Source organism: Tubulanus polymorphus, chromosome 5 (assembly GCF_964204645.1).
Source record: "Tubulanus polymorphus chromosome 5, tnTubPoly1.2, whole genome shotgun sequence".
Lineage (NCBI taxonomy): Eukaryota > Metazoa > Nemertea > Palaeonemertea > Tubulaniformes > Tubulanidae > Tubulanus > Tubulanus polymorphus.
The window spans coordinates 19,207,959-19,234,184 of NC_134029.1; the positions used below are offsets into that span (position 1 = coordinate 19,207,959).

General features: G+C 42.2%; 2 protein-coding genes across 2 annotated transcripts in view; one reads left to right on the plus strand and one right to left on the minus strand.

Moving 5' to 3' along the window:
• The window catches only part of LOC141906289 (HSPB1-associated protein 1-like), a 32,921-nt gene extending 26,759 nt beyond the window's left edge, over nt 1-6,162 (plus strand). Inside the window, exons 4-10 of the mRNA XM_074795535.1 lie at nt 2,247-2,435; nt 2,741-2,928; nt 3,531-3,667; nt 4,269-4,398; nt 4,529-4,648; nt 5,105-5,215; nt 5,776-6,162. Coding sequence (XP_074651636.1) covers nt 2,247-2,435; nt 2,741-2,928; nt 3,531-3,667; nt 4,269-4,398; nt 4,529-4,648; nt 5,105-5,215; nt 5,776-6,162 — 1,262 coding nt within the window. The remainder of the gene's footprint in view (nt 1-2,246; nt 2,436-2,740; nt 2,929-3,530; nt 3,668-4,268; nt 4,399-4,528; nt 4,649-5,104; nt 5,216-5,775) is intronic.
• Nucleotides 6,163-10,681: 4,519 nt separating this feature from the next.
• LOC141906290 (protein dachsous-like) lies at nt 10,682-24,944 on the minus strand. Its single transcript, XM_074795536.1, has 15 exons — nt 24,668-24,944; nt 23,971-24,137; nt 22,513-23,623; nt 21,052-22,029; nt 19,819-20,193; nt 19,141-19,350; nt 18,271-18,640; nt 17,500-17,698; nt 16,994-17,189; nt 16,690-16,905; nt 15,746-16,243; nt 14,575-14,861; nt 13,830-13,971; nt 13,535-13,706; nt 10,682-13,385 (listed from the first exon to the last, which is right to left on the minus strand). Exons 1-15 carry the CDS (start codon nt 24,942-24,944, stop codon nt 10,682-10,684), a joined length of 7,902 nt encoding a protein of 2,633 aa, XP_074651637.1.
• Nucleotides 24,945-26,226: the final 1,282 nt, after the last annotated feature.

Genomic DNA, 26,226 nt, shown 5'->3' on the forward strand with positions numbered 1-26,226 from the left:
TACAAAATTGACATTTTCTGATTGGTCGGTCACCCGGTTGTTCGCGTCGTTCGGGGTGTTGATTCCGAGTGATGAATGCTGATACAGATGGTAATTCATATACACTGGTAGGCCTATCTGACGATTCCGCTTCTGAGGCTTCTATTTCTTTCTTCAGAGCCTGTCGAAGCGTAGTGAGTGTCCAGTCTGTGTTGCCATTCCCACGAGTAAGCTGTTTCCTTACTGATCCGGGTATTTTTTCGAGTATAATTGGGACGAGAAGATCACCATACCCGTCTTCTGTCTTCCCTAGAGCATTCAAACCACGAATGTAACTATCTAAATTATCCGAGAATATTTTCAATTGAGTGATGTTTTCTCCTGGTTTAGGGAGCTCCCATAAAGCTTTCATGTATGAACTTACGATTTTTTGTGGCTGGCCATATCGTGTCGTGAGCAGCTCTAACGCGTTGAGATAATTTGCATAGGCTAGAGCTAACCCTTCGATCGTACGCGATGCCTCTCCGGTTACTAATCCTCTGAGGTACTGAAACTTGACGACATTATCGAGATGTTGATCGTTATGGATAGCTGAGTTGAAACTGTCCATGAAACCTTGCCAAGTGAGTATATCACCGTCAAACTTAGCGAGGGTGAGTTTGGGCAAGTTTAGCGTCTTGGATGTCCGTTGGTTGGTGGAGATTTCACTTACATTAAATGTTGATGTGTCGGCGCCTGGAGAGGTTTCAATCCGTTTCCGTTCAAGAAACTTTTTTAATTTTTCATTTTTGCTGATAATGTCTGTACTATAGTCGTCGGCTTCGATTATCGCTCGTTCTAGATCATTATCCTCAGTCATTTCGATTATGCCGTTATCTAATTGTTGAATGTTGCGTAACTTGGTCGTGCTTAATTCGATTTTGGTTTCCAATTCGTCGAGGTCTTCCCCTGAAATTGTGGGCTTTTCGAGTACCGCCTCAGCCCCGGAGACAGCCTTGTTTAATAATCCACGGTAGGCTCCTCTTGATTTTCTCTGTCTTTCGATTGTACATGTATTCATTTGCGGGTCTGCAGTTGTAGCCATCCTGGTCACGGCACCAAAATGTATGGAACCAGGAACGTTGAGCGAAGAGAGCAAAAGAGGAACACGTGCGTTTAGTAAGATGACTATCGAGTGTACTGATTTATTTACTGAGACGGATATACAGATGGTTGATTACAATATAGGTCATTAACAGAGTTCAAGTATAGGATAGATACAATTCCTGACACTTCTGTCCATCTTAGTATAATTGGGAACATCGCAAAATTTAAACACCGGTTCCTTTTTGAATACCTTTCTTTGCAAAATTCCAGACTCTGACCTAATTCCCAATGGCTGTGACCAACTCAACCGTGGCGCAGTTCGAATCCCAAGCGTCAACACTCATTCCTGATTTCTATTCGTGGGACTCATTTAAAGCCAGAAATAGTGATCCACAGGATTGAGCACAGTTCCTGTAGTTCGTAGTCTGAATACCCGTCATTGTAATTGGTTCCCCTACAACGGGTTGTTTGGGGAACAACGGCTGTACTAATGTCTATTTCAACCTGATTCGAGAGCATTCCAGGTGGCCTAGCTCACTCAGTTTTGGTAGTACATACCTGATAAAGGTCTTAGTAGGACCAGAAAGGACTGGCAGTGGACCTAAATCAAAATTTTGTAATCCATTTGAAACTGTATTGAAGGATATCCAAAAAGTCTTCACTGAAAGGGGTTCATGAGAGAAAAGAGACTCCATGATTGGAAAGTTTAACAATATGTCTCCATGCCTACCAACTGAAGTTTGGTATGTAGGCATGGAAACATATTGTTAAACTTTCAAATTATGTGTTTCCAAGAGGGCCAACAGCAGTGAAATGCTTAAGACTGAACTAACGGTACCTAATAATCAGTGTGGTAAAGCTTTTACAATCGGGCTTTGTGAAAATATTCGATCGTGAAACTAAACCACAGACAGGTTACTGAAGTTACTGTCCTCACTAGACAATAGGCACCAGATGATTTTAGTTTGAATACCAGACGATCGATCTACGGATTGTTTCAGCAGCAATGGCTGGATCATCCTTGCTTGTCCCTGCCACTCACTGAAGCTTATGTTGCCCTGGCTGCACTTCGTTCATTGGTCTATTACAGGGCTTAGAAATTTTTGTCTGATGGTGATGCCAATCAGATGTGTTGTTTTGTCCACACAGTGATCTTTATCGTAAATTCATTTTATTTCCAGTGGCACAAACTCGCCGAATAATGTCAAACATCAGTACTCTGGCTGAAGTGAAAAATTTGACAAGTCCGCATATCATCAGTGGTGCAATTTCGAAATGGCCGGCAAGTGAGTGGACTCCTGAATTGATCGCAGCAAAACTGAATGGAAAGAAAATTCAATTTCGAATTGGAAAAAGGTCTCACAGCCAAGGTATTGCCTTATTTCACTGGTCCATGTGGTCCTACCGCAGTTGATCATATATTGAGGGATAAAAAGTTAAAAAGTTGACTTAGGCCTAACCCTTGACTATAATTATATATTGATAGTAATGGCATTAATTTAAGCTGTGCCTGCGTGGGCGACGAGCATGGCAGGGTTTCGTACTGTGGTGAGTCTCAATGCAATGCCATCAGGTTTGAATCCCTGCCAGGGGAGGATACGTTGACCATTGCATCACAGTGAAAAGGGCGCTATTGAAATTGAATTACTCCTACTATTATCTTTTCTAAATTCAGATGTTCAGTGGGAAGCAAACTGTCATTACGTAATGGCTAGAATGAATGATTTCATCGAATGGGATGATGATGATAGGATCTTGAGCGAAACGAACCCATTATCACCTTATGGCAAGGCTGAATATTGGGCATACGCTGATTACAAGTACTTCACTGAACTTTTCGACGAATTGCCTGAAATACAAAAGGTATTGGTTTAATGTAACAAGTAAATACTGAAACCCTAACTTCGGTTTTATACTGCAATATCTTACAACACCTTGATTCTCCTCCAAATCTGTGAAATTAGGCTTAAAAATGATACCTTGTTTCTCCTAATCAGCCAGGTCATTTTGTAAACTGCAATGAAATTTTTTATCAGTTCATTTCTATAGCTGTCACATCTGTAATGGTTAGCTTGATCATGATCTTTTTTAAACAGTAATGTACAGGGTAGATAGGCCACTGACGGTAAACTATTGAGCTCGGCAAAATAAGAAACAAGGTATCAATTTTTTCTGGCTTTACTCGGCAACATAGGTTCCTGGTCTAATCATCCAATTACACATGAACTAGAATAACTAGAACAATTGATTGCAATGATAAACCTCTCTGAATTTTGAAATGTTCTCCTTGAATACTCGCTCAAAAAGTCCTCAAATTCTGGCTTGAAGTGATCATACAAAACCCTGTTTATGATTGCAAATAATATGGATCCAAACGTTGAGCTACCAGTAGGTCACTGGTAGTGTGTACCACCATCGAGCTGTCGTCAGTTTTTTTTTTAGCATAGTTCTATGTGTTAATTTAGGATGTTAACTGGGAAACGTTTGGTTTTGAAGGACGAGATGGCAAATCGAGCACATTTTGGCTCGGCAGTCGAGGAGCTTATACGCCTTGTCATCAAGACACGTACGGCTGTAACTTCGTAGCTCAAATCTATGGAAGGTACTGACACCATTTTCTCTGTTTTACTGCAATCGTCAGAGTTGAGTTAACGTAGTGAGTAGTCCCAAATACTAGGGGCTTACACTATGTACGTAGAAATATGTAGACACCATATCAAAAGTATGGTGCCATCCTTCTTACAGAGGACCCTGCTTAACTCGGATTACGGTGGCACGAATAAATCTTGTTCCGTCAATGAAGAAATTCCAATTAAGCTTTCACATTTTACATTCGCTTTATTTGGATAAGGTCAAAATCATGATTAAAAACTAATATCTACTATAAATGTTAAAAACTTGTTGCCCGAAGAACCCACAGAGCTAATAAATAGCCACTTAGTAACTTGTTCAACTCTTGACTAAGATTTTAACGAAGATGTGTCGAACAGTGGCCAGACTTTGTTGGGACATTCCCAATTTGATTTTCCCACCGAATTGGCGCTACATTACAAAAGTGTGTTAGCCTTCGCCAGCAAGGTGTCAAGGTGTCGGCGTATGGAAAATCACTGTGAATAAAATCTTGGTTTCGTTACTCAAATTGTTCTTGATAAATAACAATTCAATTAACTTTTTTTCGACATCAATATCGTTTTCTTCTTCAGGAAGCGATGGATTCTTTTTCCGCCGGAGCAAACCTGCTTTATGTATCCGACGCGGTTGCCTTTTGAAGAATCGAGTATTTTCAGTCGAGTTAATGTCAAACAGCCTCATAAAAAGTTTCGAAATTTTAGGGTAAGAGATATCATTTTACGCGAAACGATAAGTCCAAAAATATATTTTGATAATCCTTAACTTCATTTGCCTATTTGATGTGTGCATGTATTTTCAAGCTGGATTGTCATTGGCATCTGACTATTTGTAGAAAACGACTCCTAGCGTTGTGACGTTGGAACCCGGGCAAGTGTTATTTGTACCTCGACATTGGTGGCATCATGTTGAATCACTGGAAACGTCCATCAGCGTAAACAGCTGGATTGAATTGGTATGATATTCACTAGATAGTTATCGTTCAATTAGTTAGGTTAGCGATAATCAAAATTATAATTGACCAGTACTTCACAAGCGGTTAAAGTAGCGCTTATTATGAATAATTGTGCGATAGATAATGCTTTACATAATAATCATTCCCCACTTTATCCAGATCATTTGGTATCAAGTTCATGATTAGAGTATCTATTTCATTTTGCCTCTGAATTCTTTGCCAAATATCGATGCAAGTACAGTTAACTCCTGATATACCGCCCACATCGGTGCAGAAAAATTTTGGCAGTATTGAGATTATGGCAGTATATCGGGGGTGTTTTACTATGTATTTGTATAGAGATGTGCATTGAGAAAACCTGGCGGTAGGCGGGGTGGTGGTATATGGGAGGGCAGTATATCGGGGGGTTGACTGTAGATGTATTTGTTAAATATGCCCCTTCCGTTTTATATCCAGCCTGAAGATGATGAAAGCAGGCTCCACGAGGCTTTGTCCAGGCTAATCATCACATCTTTGATGGAAACTGACAGTACAATAGAGCTGGATGATTGGTTGAATCCAACTGAGGTAGGTCGATCAGAGATAATTTGGTAATTCAGCCCAACTCTAGAGGTTTTCCTTACCGTAAACTCGGATTTCACCGGATTGTGATTTATTAAAGAGTCATCGTAGAGGACAAAAGAATTCCGACACCTTTCCTAACTGTTTGAAAATTAGAAGTATTAAAATTCCTAGTATAACCTTAAGCATTCCTAGTATAACAGGGTAGAAAAAATTAATACCGGGCAAGACCTCACAGAAATGGTTGTATTTAAAGGATCGTTGTATGAAAGCGTTAACCGTGAGGTTGGAAACAAAGTATTTTGAAATATCAGTTCCAGTTAGAATATACAAAACTAAAAGAATGATACACATTGCAGACCATATCAATCTGCATTTTCTTGAGACGTCTATAGTTTAATGACATGGCATATGATGATAATGATGTAGGCCTATATGATTCGCAAACAACATAACAGTTGTTTGTCTCGCTCAGAAACGCCTTAAATTCCAGACTACAGACTTAGTAAGTAATTTGAATGGATGTTTAGAAATTTATAGTACACATATTTTCTATTCATCCACAGGATGTCCAGCCATATAAAGTCAACTTACGATACGTGAACAGTGCGGCATGTGCTTACAGAAACTCTAGAGTTCATCAAACCCCGGCGAATAACAATTGCGGTCGTTTGAAAAAACAGAAAACCTCAGACTCGCCGCATTCATCGCCGACTAACTGGACTGTGAATACTGCGAAATCCATGCCGTTTGAGCAATACTTGCAAACATTTGTCGAAATGGATAGTTTAGCGCATGTTGAATCGGATTTGGCAAATACTGATGCCGATGACGCTGACTCTCGGACCGTGTCGACAGCTGCTATTGTGCGAGCGCTCACCAATCCTCGAATTATAAGACAGATTTCAGATTTGATTATAAATGAATTTGAAAGTCCCGTATTAGTTGAATAATACACTTATTCTATTTTGTAAAAGTGCTTTTCAGCCAACTTGGGGACTAGCCTAGCGGGCTGTTGCATTCATTTTTCATCCTTCGCCTGTCCGTACCCTAGAAGCATCTCCAGCCCAGTGGCCCAATCAGAATCAAGATGGCTGATTGACGGCCATTAATATTTGCCAAAATCGGGGGAGGGGAGGGGTAAGAGCAATTGTGTAGTGTAATGCTCAATGTATATGAAAAAAAAATGGCCGATTTTGGGTACAGGGGGGTTGAAAAAGTGTACGTAATAAATGATCCCTTTATCAGCTGTTTATGCGTTATTGCAATTCCAAGAACTAATTTTTATAGTCTATTTGGACCAGACCAATTTGAACCGAACCAGGTCCGTTCTAAATTTTGGAATGGACTAAATATGTGTATTTGGACAGAAACTGGTTTCAGGTCCGTTCTTAATCATGACGTATCTCTACGGTATGAATTCAATTGAAATAAACCGGTCACTAAATCCTCATCAGGCCGATCAATATAGTTTTCTGATTTAATATCATTTTCACATACCGTAAACTGTTAAGGCCTATGCTCGGACAAAAAACACTGGTTCCACTTGATTTGAGTTTTGGGCAGCAAACCATGCGAAGACAAGGTAGACAATCGGGGATGGATCTAGCTTTTCAGAAAAGGGGGTGCACGCACAACTTACTCGGGTCACTACTTACATATGGGTTGGGGTCTGGGTATGCTCCTAAAGAAAATTTTGAAAAATTAGATCGATTCTGAGCACTTTCCTGGTTGAAATTAGTAATGAAATATGTTCGCAATTTCACCATTTTCTGAACAACAAGTCTTGGGTAGAAAATTCCAAGGTCAACCTGCCGAAAATAGGGGTGCATACGCCCCCTGCGCATCCCCTGGATCGACCACTGACAATTCCAAGTAGCACACAACATCCTTCGTAAAGAATCAAGAAAAATCCACTACCGCTATTCAATTTTCTCTTGCATTTTATTTTATCATAATTTCATCTCTATACACAATGTTTTGGCATCGATGTCTCGGGGGTCTTTAAACATATCGAAAGACAATTTACAACATCTCATTTACTATTTACATTCATCATAAAATATAAAAGTTTAAATATATCGATATATATATATATATATAATAATAAAACAATATACTATGTACATACACATGTATTTATTTCGGTAAACAACAGTATTAGGCAAAATACTAGCAGTAAGTAGATTGATTTTCACCTTAAAAACTTAAGAATTAACATCGTCACGATCGACAGTAATACAGCAGCACCTATCAATTAACATGTACAATAGAACCCGCTTATTCGGATCATTTGGGACGAAAAAAATTCCAGATTAAAAATTTTCTTGTATATTCATGAACAAATGGACTGAAAATAATCTGGATCACACCGAAATCCAGATTAAGCCGATCCGGATTCAGCGGTTTGACTGTCACTGTACAATGTATAAACAAATTGTATATCAACATTATACAATGAAACTGATTGCAATTTTACACACAATATTATACTGTAAATATATATACTAAATTATCAGAGCTATTGATTGTTTGTGGAGTACTGATATCTCGGATCACACCTCATACACTATTTTAGAGCTCGTGAAGAAAAAATTGCTTATTTCTCGCGTCATTTGTCAATTACTGGATGAATTGGAAAGGAATTATCATAGTCGGATAGAAACTACGGAAATACAACTGACTCGGCTTCTGTAAGCACAAGCGGTACAAATTTGATTCCAGTTTGAAGTTTAACTGTGATTCAAAAAGAACAAATTTAAACTCGGAACTTATTCTAACTAATAATTTCGAAAATTTTTCGAAGGTCATTCAATAAGGTAACTGTTACCATGGTATTTCAACACTGGTTGATATGCGATGACATTCAAAAGCGACGCGCCGATCGAAAATTGGAATTTCAATAAATCGAGCTTCAGATTTTCGTAACCGATGAGCATTGAATTGCTATTGAGTAATATTGCATTAATAAATACATTCTATTACACATTAATCACGATTGCCTATTTCATCAGGTTTATTCATCATAATAAACGATATAAATAACATACTATTATCATATAAGTATCTTGTGCAAGTACTGAGCGAGATATGTAAAAAGATACACGGTATCATAAGCCCTGGGGTCGTTCATCGAGTATGTACATGCATGCTTGCTGTACGCATGTTGGTAATGTTAATATTGGCAAAAATTGTTCGTAAGTTGTGCATACGTGTGTACCTTATGATCGACCCCTTATGTATTACGTAAGGCTAAAAAAATTGATACCTCATTTCTCATTTTTGCTGAGCTTAAAAGCCTATCTACCCTGTACGTTTTAAAATTATGATCAGGCTAACGACAACAGACCCGGCCGTTATAGAAATGAACTGATTACAAATTTCAATACGGTTTACAAAATGATGCCGCCGATTAGGAGAAACAAGGTATCATTTCATTTTTGCGTAATTACCTGATTTATTCATCAAAACTGAGATTGCTTACCCTCGCATTAACAAACCCTCAAATATCGATGCGCAAATATGGAAGTAAGTAAAAATTACATTTCAGAGGCCCGTCTGCATATGCCCAACATTTAGAAAAATATAACATACCGGTACACGGTATATCAAATGTTTTGATTTAAAGTTACTGCTGCATTCTGGCCGGTATTCGTGGCAAGTTTTGATTTAGATACTTTTCAGTTCCTTTCATATTGGCGAGATCTTTGATATTTCATAATTGCCGACATAAATTTCACTGATGTTAACTTTGCTGAATAAGACTGAATATACTGTAGGTTCGTTTTTTTTAACCATCAGGATCCAGTTCTGCAGTTGTGAGTGGGAGTTAACTCTGAGTTAAATAAGTTCATTTTCAATGCGTAACACTATGAGAGAGTGAAGATTTGATCTTAACTCTCAAACTGCGTAACTGGGTCCAGTGAGTTAAACGAACATCGCGCCTCCAGATCGGATTATGCATTTTCTCATACCCTGTATAATTTCCTGAATGATTCGACAGATCTATTACTCTGGATGGATTGGACTTGTATTGGCGTAAAAATTGAGCTCATACAAAATATATCTACATTCGGTAGGCGAAACGACTTTTCAAAATGACAAAAAAAAACAGTTAGTTCATTTCGTGTTTAGTAGCAAAAGGATGATAAAACCGCATACATGTAAAAATATGTTGACGTACAAATCACAAAAAACACCGCATTTCCGGTTTTCGTTTCTAGACTGATAGTATAATAGGCCTACAACAGAACCCGTTCAATTCGGATCGTCTTGGAAAAACAAAATTCAACCAGTTTCTGAGAGATCTAGATTAAACGTAATATTTTACATACATTTCCAACTTTCGCCAAGGTGCTGGGCCGGCTGGTTGCACCAGGTAAAGGGCTTATTGCATGTGCTATGCTATTGCATTCTGATGGTGGTCGGAATTTAGAAATAATGTATTTCTAGATATTTTCATCGACGAACATCACGAATGAGGCCCAATAAAAAGTAAATGGTTTTGCTTCATTCAAATCGCCTAAATTTTTTGACATGGACAATTCAACCATGAACGCAGCGAAAGGGTTAAATAATATCCAGATTTGATCAAAATCTGGATTAAACTGATCCGAATTAGGCGGGTTAGATTGTAGTAGATTTTTGATGATATTGTTCTAGTAACATCGATAACACTTATGTATAACGTTCATTCAAAAAAAAAAGATATGGGCGCCAAGTCTACATTGTCAACTTGAAAATTTCACTGCTACAGCAGTAAACTTTCATTTCTCGATACAAAAATGAAGCACCATCAAATTTATTCACGTTTTAAAAATCAAAGAATAGCAGAATCCAAATTTTTGCTCAAAAACATATTCGAATATCCCAATGTTGTAACACAGTAGAATCAAGCGTAAACATTCAACTTTTTTAAAACGGGATATTCTACACAAAAGGCTGCATAGTCTTTCGATATGTAAATGAGATGAATTCTATGGTATCAGGACGATTGTCACCCCCCGGACAATTGAAATTAGGACCGCTTACTACTCTAGGACTGATTTGAAGTATGATTTTAAGACATTTGCATTACTCTGAACTGTTTAACTAATTGCAATAAATTCGTAAAAATTAACTAGGATTTTTTATAATTTCCGGTATACTATATGTTTCATGTATCTATAAAAAAATACAAACAAATTTCTAAGTAAAGTTGTCATTGGAGAAAATTTAGAAAATGAAGCTGACTTTCTTGAAAAGTTGTTGCCTGGGGGGGAAATTGTCATAGAATCGTATTGTAGAGAATTAAAAGGATATCAAAAAGCGATAACCATTTGCATGATGTTTGTTAAAACATTGAGCGTGATTCAGTTGAATGAATGAATGAAATTATCATCTGCTATTCGAAAATTAAGACATAACTAGAAAACCATTAACGATAAACCTGTCCATAATAAAAAAATGTATGAGAAATCGTCCGATTAAAATCTAGATGTGGAGTTCTTGTTCGGAGCCCGAAGTGGACATCCTTGGCGCTGGATACGCGTTGATGACCCGCCGTCCGCGAGGCGTCGTCTGTCCCGATCCTCCTAAACTGCTAGCGTGCGATATACTTCCCTGCGAGCCATTCAACGGCGACACCAACGGACTGCCGGTTGCCAGGGGTGACAACGAAGGAGTGAACGACGGCGTGTAAGCCGACGATTGGTAAACGTCGTTCGTGATCGGCGATCGCGGAAGCACATGGGATGGGTTTATGACTACCGTTCGCGGCGGAGCCGCGCTGCCGCTCTGCACGGAACTTGGGCTGTAACTGGGACTGTTTTGTTGACTAGATGAGGACGACAGCTTCGCCAGGGGAGGAGCGTTTGTTATGATCGGTGGCGGCAAGTTCTTCATTTTCGCCGGATTGAAACTTGTCGGATACGGCCGTTGCGGCACGATTTGCGTCGGCAGTTTTTTCGGCTGGATGCTCTCGTCTTTGAGCCGCGCGATCTCGGTGAACACGTGCGCCAACGGTTGATACTGCGGACCCCAGTCGAGTAGATAATCCCAATTGTACGAACCGCTGAATTCCTCTTCGCTATTGATCACGCTCGACAATGAACCGGCGTTCGACGGCTCGACCTCGTCGAAACCGAGCTCCTGCGAACTGCTGATATTCGAGAGATCCTCGTCCGGCTCGCATTCGGCCAGTTTACCGTAGATGATATTACCGAGGTCTAGTCCGTCGCCTTCGCCGCCGCCTTCTTCTGAAAACTGATGAATGCTCTCGACCGACGTTGTCGCCGGTTTAGTCGTCGGTTCGGCGCCGATCTTCGAAACGTCGATGCCTAAACGCGCGAGGTATTCCTGATGATTTTGGACGGAGTGTTCGGACACGTTGTCCTCGTCTTGTTGAATGCCCGAATCGGGCATCGACTTGCGCGCGAGGCTGTTCGTCTGATTCAACGGCGACGAATTTATGTGGCAAATTTCTTCGTCGTCGTCATTCTCTTCCGCCGAGCCGCGGCCGCTCGACGCCGAATGCGACTGATCGGACAGCTCCGACGTCGTCATGTTCGGCGTGCTGCTGTATCCGTGCAGTTCGTTGTACGACGGCGGTACTAGTTCCGAGCGTTCGGCGCGCGCTTTTATCACCGGCGTCATGTGGCGCACGCCCTGAATCGGCATCGGATCAAACGCGCCGTTGTGATTGCCGTACTGGATGCTCGCTGTGTCCGACGGCTCATTGCGTTTGGTCGCGCGTTGCCGACACAAGCACAACAAGACGACGACGACGATGACGATGATCGTCAATATCGGAAAAACGATTACGAGAACGAACGCCGTTCCCGACAGCATACCGGTCTGCTCGCGCGGGCCCGAGATACCGCAACCTTGACACGTTCGATTTATGTCGACCTTCACCATGACGACGTCGTTCAGGGAACCGTCTTTACCGGAGCTGGCTTCGATCAGCAACGACACCGTATCTTGGGGAATCGCGCGACGATGCCTGTGCTGCGCGTTCGCTCGCTCGTATCGCGGCGCCATCCGCTTTTTGCGCTTGGATTTCGCGTTTTCGCTGAGCGGCTTCGCGACGTACACCGATCCGGTCGTGCCGTTGATCGCGAAATATTCCTGCGGATCGCGGAACGAGTAGACAATGCGACCGTCTTCGCCACCGTCGGCGTCGGTCGCGCGGACCGTTCCGACGACGTCGCCGACCTTCGAGTCGCCGCGTACCGAAAACTGATAACCCTGTTTAAGGAAACTCGGCTTGTACTCGTCGACGCTCCCGATGTTCACCTCGACGTTAATCGGAACGGTATTTCCTCCGTTGTCGACGGCTTTGACCTTGAAATAGAACTGATTACCGGACGGATCTTCGTAGTCGAACACCTTCTTCGTCGCGACGGCGCCGGTCGACGGGTTAATATCGAATAAACCGGGCTGCGCGCTTTCGAGTTCGTACGTCAATTGGCCGTACACGCCGGCGTCCTGATCATTGGCGTGCGCAGTGAACACGTGTGTGCCGGCCGGTTTATTCTCGTCGACTTTCTCGATGTACATCAACACCGGGAAGAATGGCTTGTGATCGTTGACATCAGCAACGTCAATCACGACCGTGCAGTACGATGACAACCTCCGCTCGATCGGACACGTTACGCAATCGGTCGCCTGCACGACCAGGCGATGTTGCTTATTGATTTCGTGGTCGACACTCTTCGCCAGCGTCACGCGCCCGGTTTGCGTGTCGATCGCAAAATTGCCCGCCACGTCGCCGGAAAGTATTGCGTACGCGATTTCGGAATTCTCGCCGACGTCGTAGTCGTGAGCCGATACTTTCACGATCGCCGTGCCTACCGTGACGCTTTCGTTTATTTTCGCCTTGTATTCCGTTTTGTTAAATTTTGGCGCCCAATCGTTGACGTCGTCGATGATTATTTTCACCGTGCTCGTGCCGGTTTGACTCGGAGTGCCGCGATCTTTCCCTTGTACCTCCATCACGTACAAGTTGACGCGCTCGCGATCTAATGATCCGACGATGACTATTTCACCCGTGTTGCTCACCATTTGAAACATTTCGTCTTGATTACCGCTGGTTATTGCGTAATCCACTTTACTATTCACTCGCGATTTGTCGGCGTCGACTGCCGTTACTTGAATTACGTTCGTTCCCTTTTTTGCATTTTCTTTGACGTGAATCCTAAAAATGGGATAATTCAATTTGATTATTAGTAATCATAATGCGATTATAGCTTCTTTCATGGAAAAAAATAGAAATGAAATTATAGAAATGCAAGAGACCCAAGGTGGCCGCAAGCTCTTCTTAGAGTCAGAAATTCGAATACTTACTCATATGTTGTTTTCGTGAAAATAGGTTTCTCATCGTTGCGATCAAATATTTTGATATTGACGGCCGCAACTGCTGTCAGCGACGGAGCACCCCGATCCTTAACTATCACTACAAACTGATAGTTTGGTTGCTGCGGGTTGTAAACGACTGTTTTATTCGTATATATTGTTCCTGAAAAAAAAAAAATATTTCAAATGTATCGGCTAGGTCCGAGCCACGAGACTGCTCACGTTCGTTAAACAGTGAAGTTTCAGTAGACATCGCGAAACTTATCAGGGTGGGGAGCTTCATTACCTGTATTCTTATCGATAGAAAACCCGTCGACCGGTATAACGCCCATGCTGTACGTCAGTTTCGAGTTCAACCCGGAATCGGCATCGCTAGCGTTCATATTCAACACGGCTACTCCGCTCGGAGTGTTCTCCGGCAAAGAAATCTGATAACGAATAATATTCAAGACACGTTTAGTATACATTGCATCAAAAAATATTCCGAAAGCGATTTCATATTCGGTAACCGCAAAGGAATAACGATACACATCGTTTCCACAGTAACATGAAATGCAAATTCCAAGATCTTTCATTCGAGTGTTTTCAATTAGAGCCAAGTCCCAGACCCATCTGTTGTTTGTAAAGGACCCGCCTGTTTTTTCAAACCAGCTTTTGTTTCAGGGACTGTGACATATTATGGGACCCTCCTGTTTTTCAAAGGGACCTGGCTCGTTAATTTCTTATTGAAAACACTGCATTCCAATAGAAAATGGGACCTTCATTAAAGTAAAAACACCATCACATTACAAGGATCTCAACATTTTAATGGTGACTGGTTGATAAAGGTAAATTTCAAGAAAAACTGCATTAGAAAGTTACCCTCAGTCGAACTATCGACATCACGGAACTACACCACGTGATTCGTTAAATGAATTTCCCAAATATATTCTGGGGATGCAACAAAAATCGATCAAATTCCGATTATTCCCAAAACCGCGAAAAATCATTTTAGAATTACCAAGTTTTCTCGAATTGCTCACAAAACCTACCGTGTACGAATTCCTCGCGAACGTCGGCGCGTTGTCGTTTTCGTCGATGACATTGACGACCAGGTCGGTCGTAACCGGATGCACCGTGTCGGTTGCTTGAATACGCAGCGTGTACTGGTGTCGTTTTTCGTAGTCGAGCGGTTTCGCTAGCGTCACTTTTCCGCTCAGTTTGTCGATGGTGAACGTGTTATCCGGATTTCCGCCGCTCGTGAAGTCGTAAGCCAACGGCGGGCTGAGATCGACGTCGTTCGCGGTCACGGTAGTAATCACCGTTCCTACCGGCGTACCTAGAAATCGAAACGTATCACCTGATTTGAAATATGTCATTACGCGATGAAAATAACAGGGTCCAGTTCCACAGTTCCGAATTAAGATTTAACTCTCAGTTAACTTGTCAAAATGAACAAACTTAAACTCAAAGTTAACTCTAACTCACAACTAAGTATTCACTAGTTAGAAACTAAGTATTCACTAGTTAGAAACTAAGTATTCACTAGTTAGAAACTTAGTATTCACTTGTAAGAATTGGTTAAAAAATATCGAATGCATTGGTATCCTCTTCATAAGTCAAACACGAATTGTGAAGACAATGAGATTCAGAAAAGTAGCCAGGAATCAGATATTCCCCGACTTCTACCCAATTAGTAAGGAAAGAGCCTAAATTCATTATTTTACCCAGCAGGAAATTCGAAAACCTGGATTCCTTTATTTTCCGTTAACCGGACGAACATATAGATACATCTTCCCTATGATATCACAGGTGTAATATTGAACATTGCGCAGAAGTCACAATTGAACGCCATCTAATGGCATGAGATAAGTGCATGTGACATTGACAACTACTTCTATATGGTGAAGTAATAATTTAACCCTTGACTAATCAATACCCTATAGTGCTGGAGATAGTTTGAAAATTTCAAAAAGTTCCACCCTAGTGTGTTGAATAACGGGAATACCACTATAGTGCGTCTACACCGCGGCGCAGTGTATTGTTAGTGACTACTATTTCACTATGTTTGACAGGTGCTGCCATCTTTCAATAGAGATAACAATTAATTACTAATTACATCAATACAGTGCGGTGCGGTGCGGTGTACTGGCAAAATACATCACCAATTCATACACCGCACTGCGGTGTAGATGCACTGAAAGGGTTAAAGATGAAACTTACGTTCGGATATATCGACCGGAGGAGGTCGCGGAAAGAACGGCCGATTATCATTCGTGTCGATGACCATTATTCGTAGCGTACACGTCGACGTTCGCGGCGGATATCCCTGATCGACGGCTTCGATCAGCAAACGATACGAGTTGCGAATTTCGCGGTCGAGAATCAAGTTCGTCGTGACGATTCCGCTGTATGGCGGATCGATGCGGAACGCTCGGTCTTCGTCGCCTTCGATGATCGTGTAGACGATTTCGCCGTTCGAGCCTTTATCCGGATCCATCGCCGTCACCTGCGTGACGAACGTATTTCGCGTGGCGCCTTCCCACACCGACGATACGTAGTTGTCCTGCGTGAACTTCGGCGGATTGTCGTTCTTGTCGACGAGATTCACGGTCAACATCGCGTACGCGGAAACGCCGCTGCCTTCGGCCATGACGGTCAATTTGATCTGACTGTGGGCCTCGTAATCGAGCTGGGCAGCATTCGACACCGTTATCATACCTGTAAACAGTGAATTTGCAAAAATTAATTATCACAATAAGCATACATGTTGGATTTCAGAAACATTGTTTCCGAAACCATGTTTCTTGTAAGCGCACACAACACAAGGAATGCTCAGAAGCATATTTTCCTGTTTCCTGTTTCTGTGTGCATTTGTACTTTGAAGACATAATCAATACCATGTGTAAGCTGATCATCTATCGACACTATTTCATTGTGAACGTAATAGGTTTCTATGGCCTTCTATCTCTCATACTGAGAAGATAATATAGCTAGGCTAAATGCAGTTATCAAAGTCTAGCAAGAATAAGGGATATGGATTAAATCATTTTTCATCAACCAAACTAACCAAGAAATAATAAGGTACTGACCATTAGTTAAAGGTATGAATATAGACACTACGCTATGAATATAAATACATATTTTCTAAAGAAATCTTTATTCACCTTGAGTTGAATCGATAGCGAAAGTATTCGCTTCATTTCCGCTGGCTAGCGAGTAGGTAATAGGGTTTGCGGTATTGCCACCGACGTACGACGCTTGCACCATTTTCACGAGCGACCCGACCCGCGAATTCTCTTTTATCTGCGCCGTGTACGACGGACTGTCAAACTGCACGGACGGTCCAACGTTTTGATTACCGACCTGAATCTCGACAACTCCTGCAAAAAGATACATACGAATTCAAGCAAATGTCGCCTATAATTTCTAACTGTTACGCTGTAAATGCAAATCGACACCAATCCATACCTTTCGAGCTCAACTGAGGTGATCCCAAATCTTTAGCGATTACGATCATTTGGTGGACTTTGAGCGCGGCGTTGTCGAGTAAACGCTTTGTCTTAATTTCGCCCGTCGTCGAGTCGACTTTGAAATATGGGTTTTCTGCTTCCAGACTGTAGACGACGTTGCCATTGTTGCCCGTGTCTAAATCATCTGCTTCCACCTATTGCAAAATCATAAATAGTACAGATTGAAGAAATCTACCAGTCATTTCTGTTAGGGAGTAGTTTTCAACACAAGTTGAAATCTAATATGAAAATATGAGTTTAATCGAGAATGAACTAGAAATGCATCTGATTTTGAGAATATTCAAGAAATATCTCGAGTAATTAGCCGTGAAGATAGTTGTAACTTGGTTAAAAGTTTGGTAAAAAGGTCTGTAACAAATCATTGATGCAAACTAATCAAAACCAATCCTAAGATTGAAAATTCATCTATCAAGCCGTGTGCTATGTATACGTAGCTCGACTTACCCGCAAGACTAAACCGCCGGCCGGCGTGCTTTGAGGGATCGTTTTCTTGTACGGTATCGTTTTGAAAATCGGCACGTTGTCGTTAACGTCAAGGATGGTAACTTCGACGGATGCGGTTTTCTTACGGGATTTATACTGACCGCCGTCCATCGCGGTAACGTCAAACGAATAGAACGACTTCTTCTCCCGATCGAACGCACTGAAATACGAATTACAAAATGGAAATTTTAAATGTGATTTTGTGAGAATTTATTTCTATGTACGACATGGTATCATTAATTGATTTGAAAAATGTTTCCAACGATACACAAGCGCATAGTGGCAAGAAATATTAGACCCTCCCAAACGATCGTGCCACCCCATAAAACCCCTATCAGGATGGCCAATTTCTGCCCATTCACAAATCTCCTTGACAATTTTCCCTGACATGTATGTTGTTTTCTGTGACTTGATCTGCTAATAATTCAATCAATAAACACAGTCAAATAGGTAAGACATAGATGGAAAATATTTGATCCTACGCGTGATTTAACAATCTCAACATACATGTATTTCCCTGACTTTTAGGTTATTTATAGCACTTCCCTTTACAATTCCCTGACTTTAGTAAAGAAAAGAAAATTCCCTGACTTTTTCCCGATTCCCAGGCGAGTGGCCTACTTTATAGACCCTTCCAGAAGAGTCTTCCGCAAAATTCCCTTTTTCGGTTCTAATTCTAGCTTAGCATCTACGATAGGGTCATGTATTTTTCCATTCGAGGTATATACACACCTGACAGTGGTGACAACTCCCGTTTGACTATCAATCGTGAACATTCCGTTTGTATTATTGCCTAGCGTATACGAGATAGCTCCGTTGATGCCGATATCGTTATCGGAAGTCGTGATGGTTGTCACCGACGTTCCAATCGGCGCGTCTTCCATCAGTACCTTCGTATATTTCAGACGGCTGAACGTCGGGTCGTTGTCGTTCTTATCGAGCACGGTGACGTTTATACGACACGTGCTCTCGCGCGACGGCTGACCGCGATCCTTCGCGTGTATCGTCAGACTGTAACTCGGCGTGACCTCGCGATCCAAGGCTGAACACGACAACCGGCCAGTGGTCGAATCGAGCGAGAACTTTCCTTCACTGTTACCGGCTGAAAGAGTGAATGATTCATTTTAGTGTCTTCACAGTGATAATAAATGAAATGTTCAGAGGCCAATTGCTCAGACGTTGGTTAGAGGTAACCAGTGGATTGCTGACAGTGACTATTAAAAGTTCATTGTTACTATGGTATTTATCCGCCGGTTACCTTTAATCAACTTTTGAGCAACCGTAGCCCCAGTTTGACTCGAAGGTAACACCATCAGAAATCTAATCTCGTGAGTTAACCTTAACTAATTAAATGTGAAACAGACTCCATAGGCAAACCCAGGGGCACATAGAAAAGGCAAGTGCTGAAAAAAAAGGGGATCGGGGTCCCCTCGCAGAGAGACAGACTCCATTTACAGATAGTGAACTTAATGCAACCCTCTAGATCTAAACATAAGGCTAAGTTTAAAATCAGTTATCTGTCTGTGGATTAGTTTCACGATTGGATATTTTGGCAAAACACAAAAGTTGGGATAAGCCCATCCGATGTCGTTAGCTACATACCGATGATTAGATACGTGATATCTGCATTGGCTCCGAGATCTTTATCCATCGCGCCGACCGTATGTATATCGGTGAACGCGCTGTTCTCCGGGATGCTGATATAATACGTCTGCTTCTCGAATATCGGCGTGTTATCGTTAACGTCAGTCACTCGTACGAGCACGGTCGTCGTGTCGTAGCGAGCCGGATACGCGCCGTCCTTCACGTACGCTGAAACATTACAATCAAACGCTTGATTCAGTAATTTGTAGTGGTGCTATACTTGTAACGCTAGTCGTAACGACAAATCATGATTGAAAACATTCATATTGTAAGCCATTATCAAACTGAACACAAGGGCGGATCTAGGATTCCTTGAAGGTGGTGGACATGAAATTTGGAATGGGAACTTAATTTGAAAAGGGCAAATTTGGCAATGTACGCAAGCAATGTTTATAAGAGATGCAAGCGCGAACATTCGTTTGGGTTCTGGTGGCCCTCTCAAAGAAAATTGAGGACAAAAGGGACTTTTCTGGCCCTTATCAGAGCCCATTTAGATTTCTTTTTCGCAAAAAAAAGTTGCCAGATTTTTTGGGAGGCACGCTCGAATTTCGACGATAACTTACGTATATTCAAATGCAAGTAGAAATAGGTGGACAAGGTAAGCATCGAAATGAATTAAATCTATCGTGTATGTACCTGTGATTATGTAAGAATCTTTCGTCTCGCGGTCGATGTTCCCGGCTGTCGTGACGATGCCCGTACTTTTACCGACTACGAACTTATTATCGGCGATTCCGTTCGGAATGAAATAGAAAAGCTCGGCGTTGCTGCCCGTGTCTCGGTCGACGGCCTCGATTTTCGCGACGTAGCTGCCTTCGATGACGTTTTCGCTGACGTTCGCCGAGTAGAGCGGCTGTTTGAAATGCGGCGGGTGATCGTTGACGTCGACGACGTGAACTTCGATGAGCTGTTCGGACGATCGCGCCGGCGATCCGTGATCGGTGGCGCTGATTCTCAATCGGTACAACTGTTTGAACTCGTAATCCAACAACTTGATGATCGATAACAAACCTGCAAAAGGAGTTCAAATGCATTCAACTATAAATCTATGCAATTAAAATGAAAATCAACACAACCATTTCTGTCAACCTCAGTATAAGGTTGCGCCATAGACTTCAGATGTAACCGCGAAAAAATTCTTAAGATGATTTTTACTATATAAACTATGTTTAGTGTAGATAAACCTTGGTAGCTAGATGGGAGGTGACAAACATTACAATGGTTACACAGAGCCCGAATAGCTATCCCTTGAGATGGCATGCCTTACAATAACAGTTCTTTTTGAATTAACTTTCATTTAGACTTTTCAGCCTTCCACATCAAATATCTCTAAATGATATATCAAATGACCTAACAAATATGGTGTGATTTTTATTTTTGGTAGAACCTGCTTAATTCGGATCATCTAGGACCAATAAAATAAATCCAGTTTATGAATCCAGAATAAAAACATCATACTTCATACACATTAATGCATGAATAGATAGACTGTAGATATCATCACGATTAGACCATAATCTGATGGACTGATCTGAATAAACCCTTTCAGTGCTGGCTAATTAATACCCTATAGTGCTGAAGATAATTTGAAAATTCTGAAAAATTCCACCCTAGTGTGTTGAATAACGGGAATAGCACTATAGTGCGTCAACACCCTGGCGCGGTATATCGTTAGTTACTAATATTTCACTATTTTTGACAGGTGCTGCCATCTTTCAAAAGAGATAATTAGTAATTACTAATTAAATCAATACAGCAAAATCCATCACTGATTCATACACCGCACTGATTCATACACCGCACGGTGTAGACGCATGAAAGGGTTAAGCAGGTTTGATTACACGATGAAATCATTATTCACTAACTTACCGGTTTCATAATCTAACTTGAAATGACTGTCTTCATTCCCGCTTTCGATACGGTATGTAACTTTGCCGTTGTTGCCCGAATCTGCGTCATCGGCTAGCACGTGCACGACCGGGAAGTCGACCGGTTCGTCTTCCATGACGTCGACTCGCGGATGTGGAACGAAAATCGGCGCGTTGTCGTTTTTGTCGTCGACCAAAACGCGAACGGTCGTACGCGTTTTACGCCGCACGGCGACCGGGCCGTTGTCTGATGCGGCGATCACGAGGACGACCTCTTTCAGATTTTCGTAATCGATCGCGCGCGCCGTCGACAACACGCCGGTGATCGCGTCAATCTTGAAATAGCCGCCGCTCGGCGTTTCGCTCTCGATCGAGTATCGCACCGTGCCGTTAACGCTCTTATCCTTATCCGACGCCTGGTACCGATTAACCGAATACCCGACGCCGACGTTCTCGGGAACGGTGAGTACGATCTTCTCGGCTTCGAATTTCGGCGCGTTGTCGTTCAAATCGAGAATCGTGATGTTCACCGTGAGGAAACTGCTTCGCCGGTTCAGCACGTTGCTGTCGACGGCCTGCACGCGCAGCGAGTACGACGACGACGTCTCATAGTCGACTTCGCGGATCGTGTAGATATCGCCGGTGAGCGAATTTATCCCGAACGAACCGAGCAGGTTACCGCCGACGATGTAGTACTTCACCTGCGCGGCCGAGCCGTGGATTCGCACCGAGCCGATCACCGTCCCAGCCGGTATTCCCTCGACGACGTTCAGATTGACGACCGTGCTTGGGAATAGCGGTCCGTTTTCGTTGATGTCGAGGACGGATATTTCGACGGGAATGGTGGCGACGCGTGACGGTGTTCCGCCGTCGCGAGCCGACACGATCAGCTGGTACGATCCTCCCGTTTCGAAATCAAGAACTTCTTTAGTCGTTATTTGGCCGGTTATCGAATGAATGGCGAACAAATTACTCGGACCTGAAAAGGGGTTAAAATGGAAACATATTATTTTGAATTTCCTCTTCACAAATTACATAGTGTCATAAAACACATAGGGCAGTCTGGCCCCCTGGAGTTTTCCATTTTCTAACATGATAATTTCAGAAATTGAGTGAATCTGCAGTTCAATGGAGAAATGCCTTTGTTTTTAATGTTAGAATTTAATCATTTTCATGAATCATGCATTGATTATGAAACTTGTGGTCAACAGAACATATATAAGAGTTTTCCAGGTCTTTGCCAAAATTTGTACAATTCTCAAAGTTCTTCTAGACTTTTCTGATTCCCTGAGTGAAATTTCTAGTTTTAAAATGTAACAATTCATTCATTTTTCATTGAACATGCACTGATAAGAAACACGTATTCCCTGATTTCTCTTAGATTTTTCTGATTCTCTGAGTTTTTCAGGTTTTCCAGGTCAGTGGCCACCTAGTAAGATATCACAAATTAACACAAACTCACCTGAACTAATAGCATACGACACTTCACCATTGACGCCTAAATCCACATCATTCGCTTTCACCTGCGCGACCAATGTGCCTTTCGGTCTATTCTCTTGAACTTTCGCGACGTATTTCCCCGGACGCTGGAACACGGGAACGTTGTCGTTCTCGTCGATGACATTGATGCGTACGTCGACCGTCGTGCTTTTCGGCGGCGAGCCGTGATCGGCGGCCGAAACGTGCAACACGTACGTACTGTCGACTTCGCGATCGAGTCGAACAGACGTCGATATCAAACCGGTGTTCGCGTTTATCGTGAACAGGTCGGTTTTCGTTTCAATTTTATAGCCGATCAACGCGTTCTGTCCTTTGTCCAAATCGACGGCGGATACCGATCCGACCTGCGTCATATCCGGCCGGTTTTCGTGGACGCTGAACGTATACTCGTCGGCTTGGAATGTCGGGACGTGGTCGTTGTCGTCTTGGACGTGGACGGTGATCGAAGCAGTCGCCGACAGCTCCGGTTGGCCATTATCGACGGCCTGGACGGTCAGCGCGAACGTTTCTTTCGGCGCTTGATTGAGCAATTTTCGAACGTAAACCGAGCCGTCGTTCGGGTAAACGCCGAACCACTCGGCGTCCGCCGACACGCGCAACGTGTACGTAATACGCGCGTTGTTACCGTAATCGCGATCGGTCGCCGAAACCTGCAAGAACTTCTCGCGTAGTCCCGCTGATTCGCGGATTGTCGCCTTGTACGAAGACTTTGCAAAAACCGGCGCGTTATCGTTGAAATCTTGCACGGCGACGACGAGCGTCATTGAAGCGCTCTGCGGAGCGGTCGGATTTAAATCGACCGCGCGAATAGTCACCGAATACCTCTTCGTCGCTTCGTAATCCATTTGCGATTGCACGCTCACGGCGCCGGTGATCGAATCGATGGCGAACATATTCTGCGGATTCTGCGTCAGCGAATAACGAATCATTCCGTTTTGGCCGCTGTCTCGGTCGGTAGCGCGAACTTGGTAGATTTTCGTAGCCGGCGGCGTGTTCTCTTTCACCGGGATTTCGATGCTGTTTACGCTGAACTCTGGCTTATTGTCGTTTATGTCTGATATCGTTACATTGGCCTGGTAAAGAAAAACATGAAAATTGGTGAAATTTCCCGGTGTCTGGTTCAGTCTTTATACTGCTGGAAAGTTTCTCAAAATTCTATAGTATAGTGATTTATTTACTTATAGTATGTACATTTTAAACATAATTCCTAAGATATAAACAAATAAATAGGTAAGGAAGGACAACCCCCTCTATGTAAGTTATTTCGATAAGCTAGAAGTGTTCCAATGAGTGAACAAAAAGTCCAAAACCATTTCATAATGTACTTGTTAAAGCTAGATCAATTCCAAAAACAGAAACTCTTAGTCAGTTCCATACGAGGAACCCGTAGTAAATTAAGCAAAAACAGCTCTGAAATTACCTGAGCTCTGCCGAATCTGGGAGGATTGCCTTGCTGCGCTTGAATGCCGAGCAGTCGCGAGGGTATCGTATCGTGATCCAGAGTCTTGGCGACCGTGATTATTCCCGTCGTTTGTCCGATCTGAAACATTTGCTGCGGATCACCGGACACTATGCTGTACGTGTTACCTATGAAGAAGAATTATCGAATCAGTCTTAAAGCCCTCAAAAGATCATCTAAACGTTCCTGATAATGGCATAGTTTAATCCAAAATGCAGTTCTGAATTCAGTTTATAAAGTTCGTTCTAACCCTGGAATCAATATTTGATTCAGAACTGTGGGACTCTGCCCAGATAAAAAAATGAAATGAGATGATTTTAACCCCTTCAGTGATGACACATTGTTACCCTGAAGTGCTGGAGACAATTTGAAGATTTCGAAAAATTCCACCCCAGTGCGTTGTCTAATGGGCATACACTGCTATAGTACATCTACATTGTGGTGCGATGTTATTGTTAGTTACTAATATTTCCATATGTAGTTGCCATCTTTCAGTAGAGATAACAGCAACTAGTTACTAATAACATCAATACACCACAATACGGTGTACTATCAAATTAATACAAATTATTACTGATTGATACACTGCACTGGGTTAAAAGGGTAGAACTGAAGTGAATTAAACCATCATGGAAAAGTAAGTATAGATGATTGTTACCTTGTTGTGTTGCTGTAACAGTCCCCACCGAAGCTCCTGGAGTTGCATCTTCCGGAATGGAGAATTTGAAAAGTAGCGAACTAAAAGTCGGAAGACCCTGATTGGACGAGATGATACTGATCGTCACCACGGCATTGACGAGCGATTTCATACCAGCGCCATCCGTGGCCGATACTTGTAAATTATGGACGCGTTGTTGACCGGACGTATATGAACTCTGTAGCTTGATCAAACCTGTAAAGGGAGATTGATACGCCGATAGTGAATTAACTGCCATTCCGAATACCTGGTTACCGTGGCTAAAATTCCATGGATACCACTTTAGGATAGCACGCTTAGTTATATTATTTAACAAAATTGGAATCAACAGGATCTCAGGCAGAGGCACCTAAGAAGTGAAAAGTTAGGGGGTGTGGTGTAGTGGGTGAATAGTTTTAAGCCATCAGGCTTTGATCAACTGGTCTTGTCAGAGGTCATGGGTTCAAATCAAGTTACTGGTGAGCCCCTCAGGTTAAGGCAAATACCAGCCTATAAAACAGGCCCGTGGTGGCTGCAGTTACTTTGACGTCTGGCATTCCCTTTTATCGGAAAATCGGAGAAAAAAACCTTGAACCTGCGGATAAAGCCCTTGAGCGGGATGAAAAAAATATGGAGAAGTCTAAATGGCAAATTTTCGATATATATGTCCTCAAATCATTGTATTTTCATGGTTGACCCGTATATTTTTCCATAATGAATATGCCACTTAGTAACACAGACAAAATCGTCGAAACGGTTATTCATTTGTTATATGGAGGAAGGGGTGGGGGATATTAGGGGGAAGGGGGAATTCCGCTACGAGAACTCAACGAGACATCGAGCAGCTAACACTGGCGCGATTGAAGAGGTTAATCTGTCACTGGATGCAATGAGTAGTAATACCAATCGATACGCTCGAGAGGTTATACTCTAGTCGTTATATCGCGTCCGAACATTCATCGCGTATAGCTAACAATAATAATGCATTACGTGTGTATATAGATTTTCAATATTCGCATCCTACGTGCCACCGGTAAATCAGTTGTTTACCTACGCGAACAAGAAACTTTGTCCACGAAGTTAAATTGTTACTGAGTGGTCTTGGTATACTACTATTCACGCATACAGAAGGCGTTTTCAAATTATGGGTAATTTCGGTAAATTCTTTTTACAACTGGTCCGAAGTCGCGGTTGCACCATTTACGCTTCGATTTTACGTTCAACCACATAATTTCAGGAAATTCTTTTACCGGTAATAACTGGTCGAAAGTCGTAGTCATACAGCGTTTGCTTAAATATTACTTTTAAGAGTTCAAATGAAAATTGATTCACTTTCGCTGATTCAAACATGACTGTATTCAAATCCGATACATAACTACGGTCCTCGTATCATACCAATGAACCGTTATCAGAAATTTTCAAACGCTGCAGGTCAATTTCAAAGTTCGATCATCATTTCCAAGGTGGGGTTAGCTACTCGGTTGAGGATTAACCCTTTACAGGTCGATAGCGTGTTGGATTTTCAAAAATGTAGTTCCACT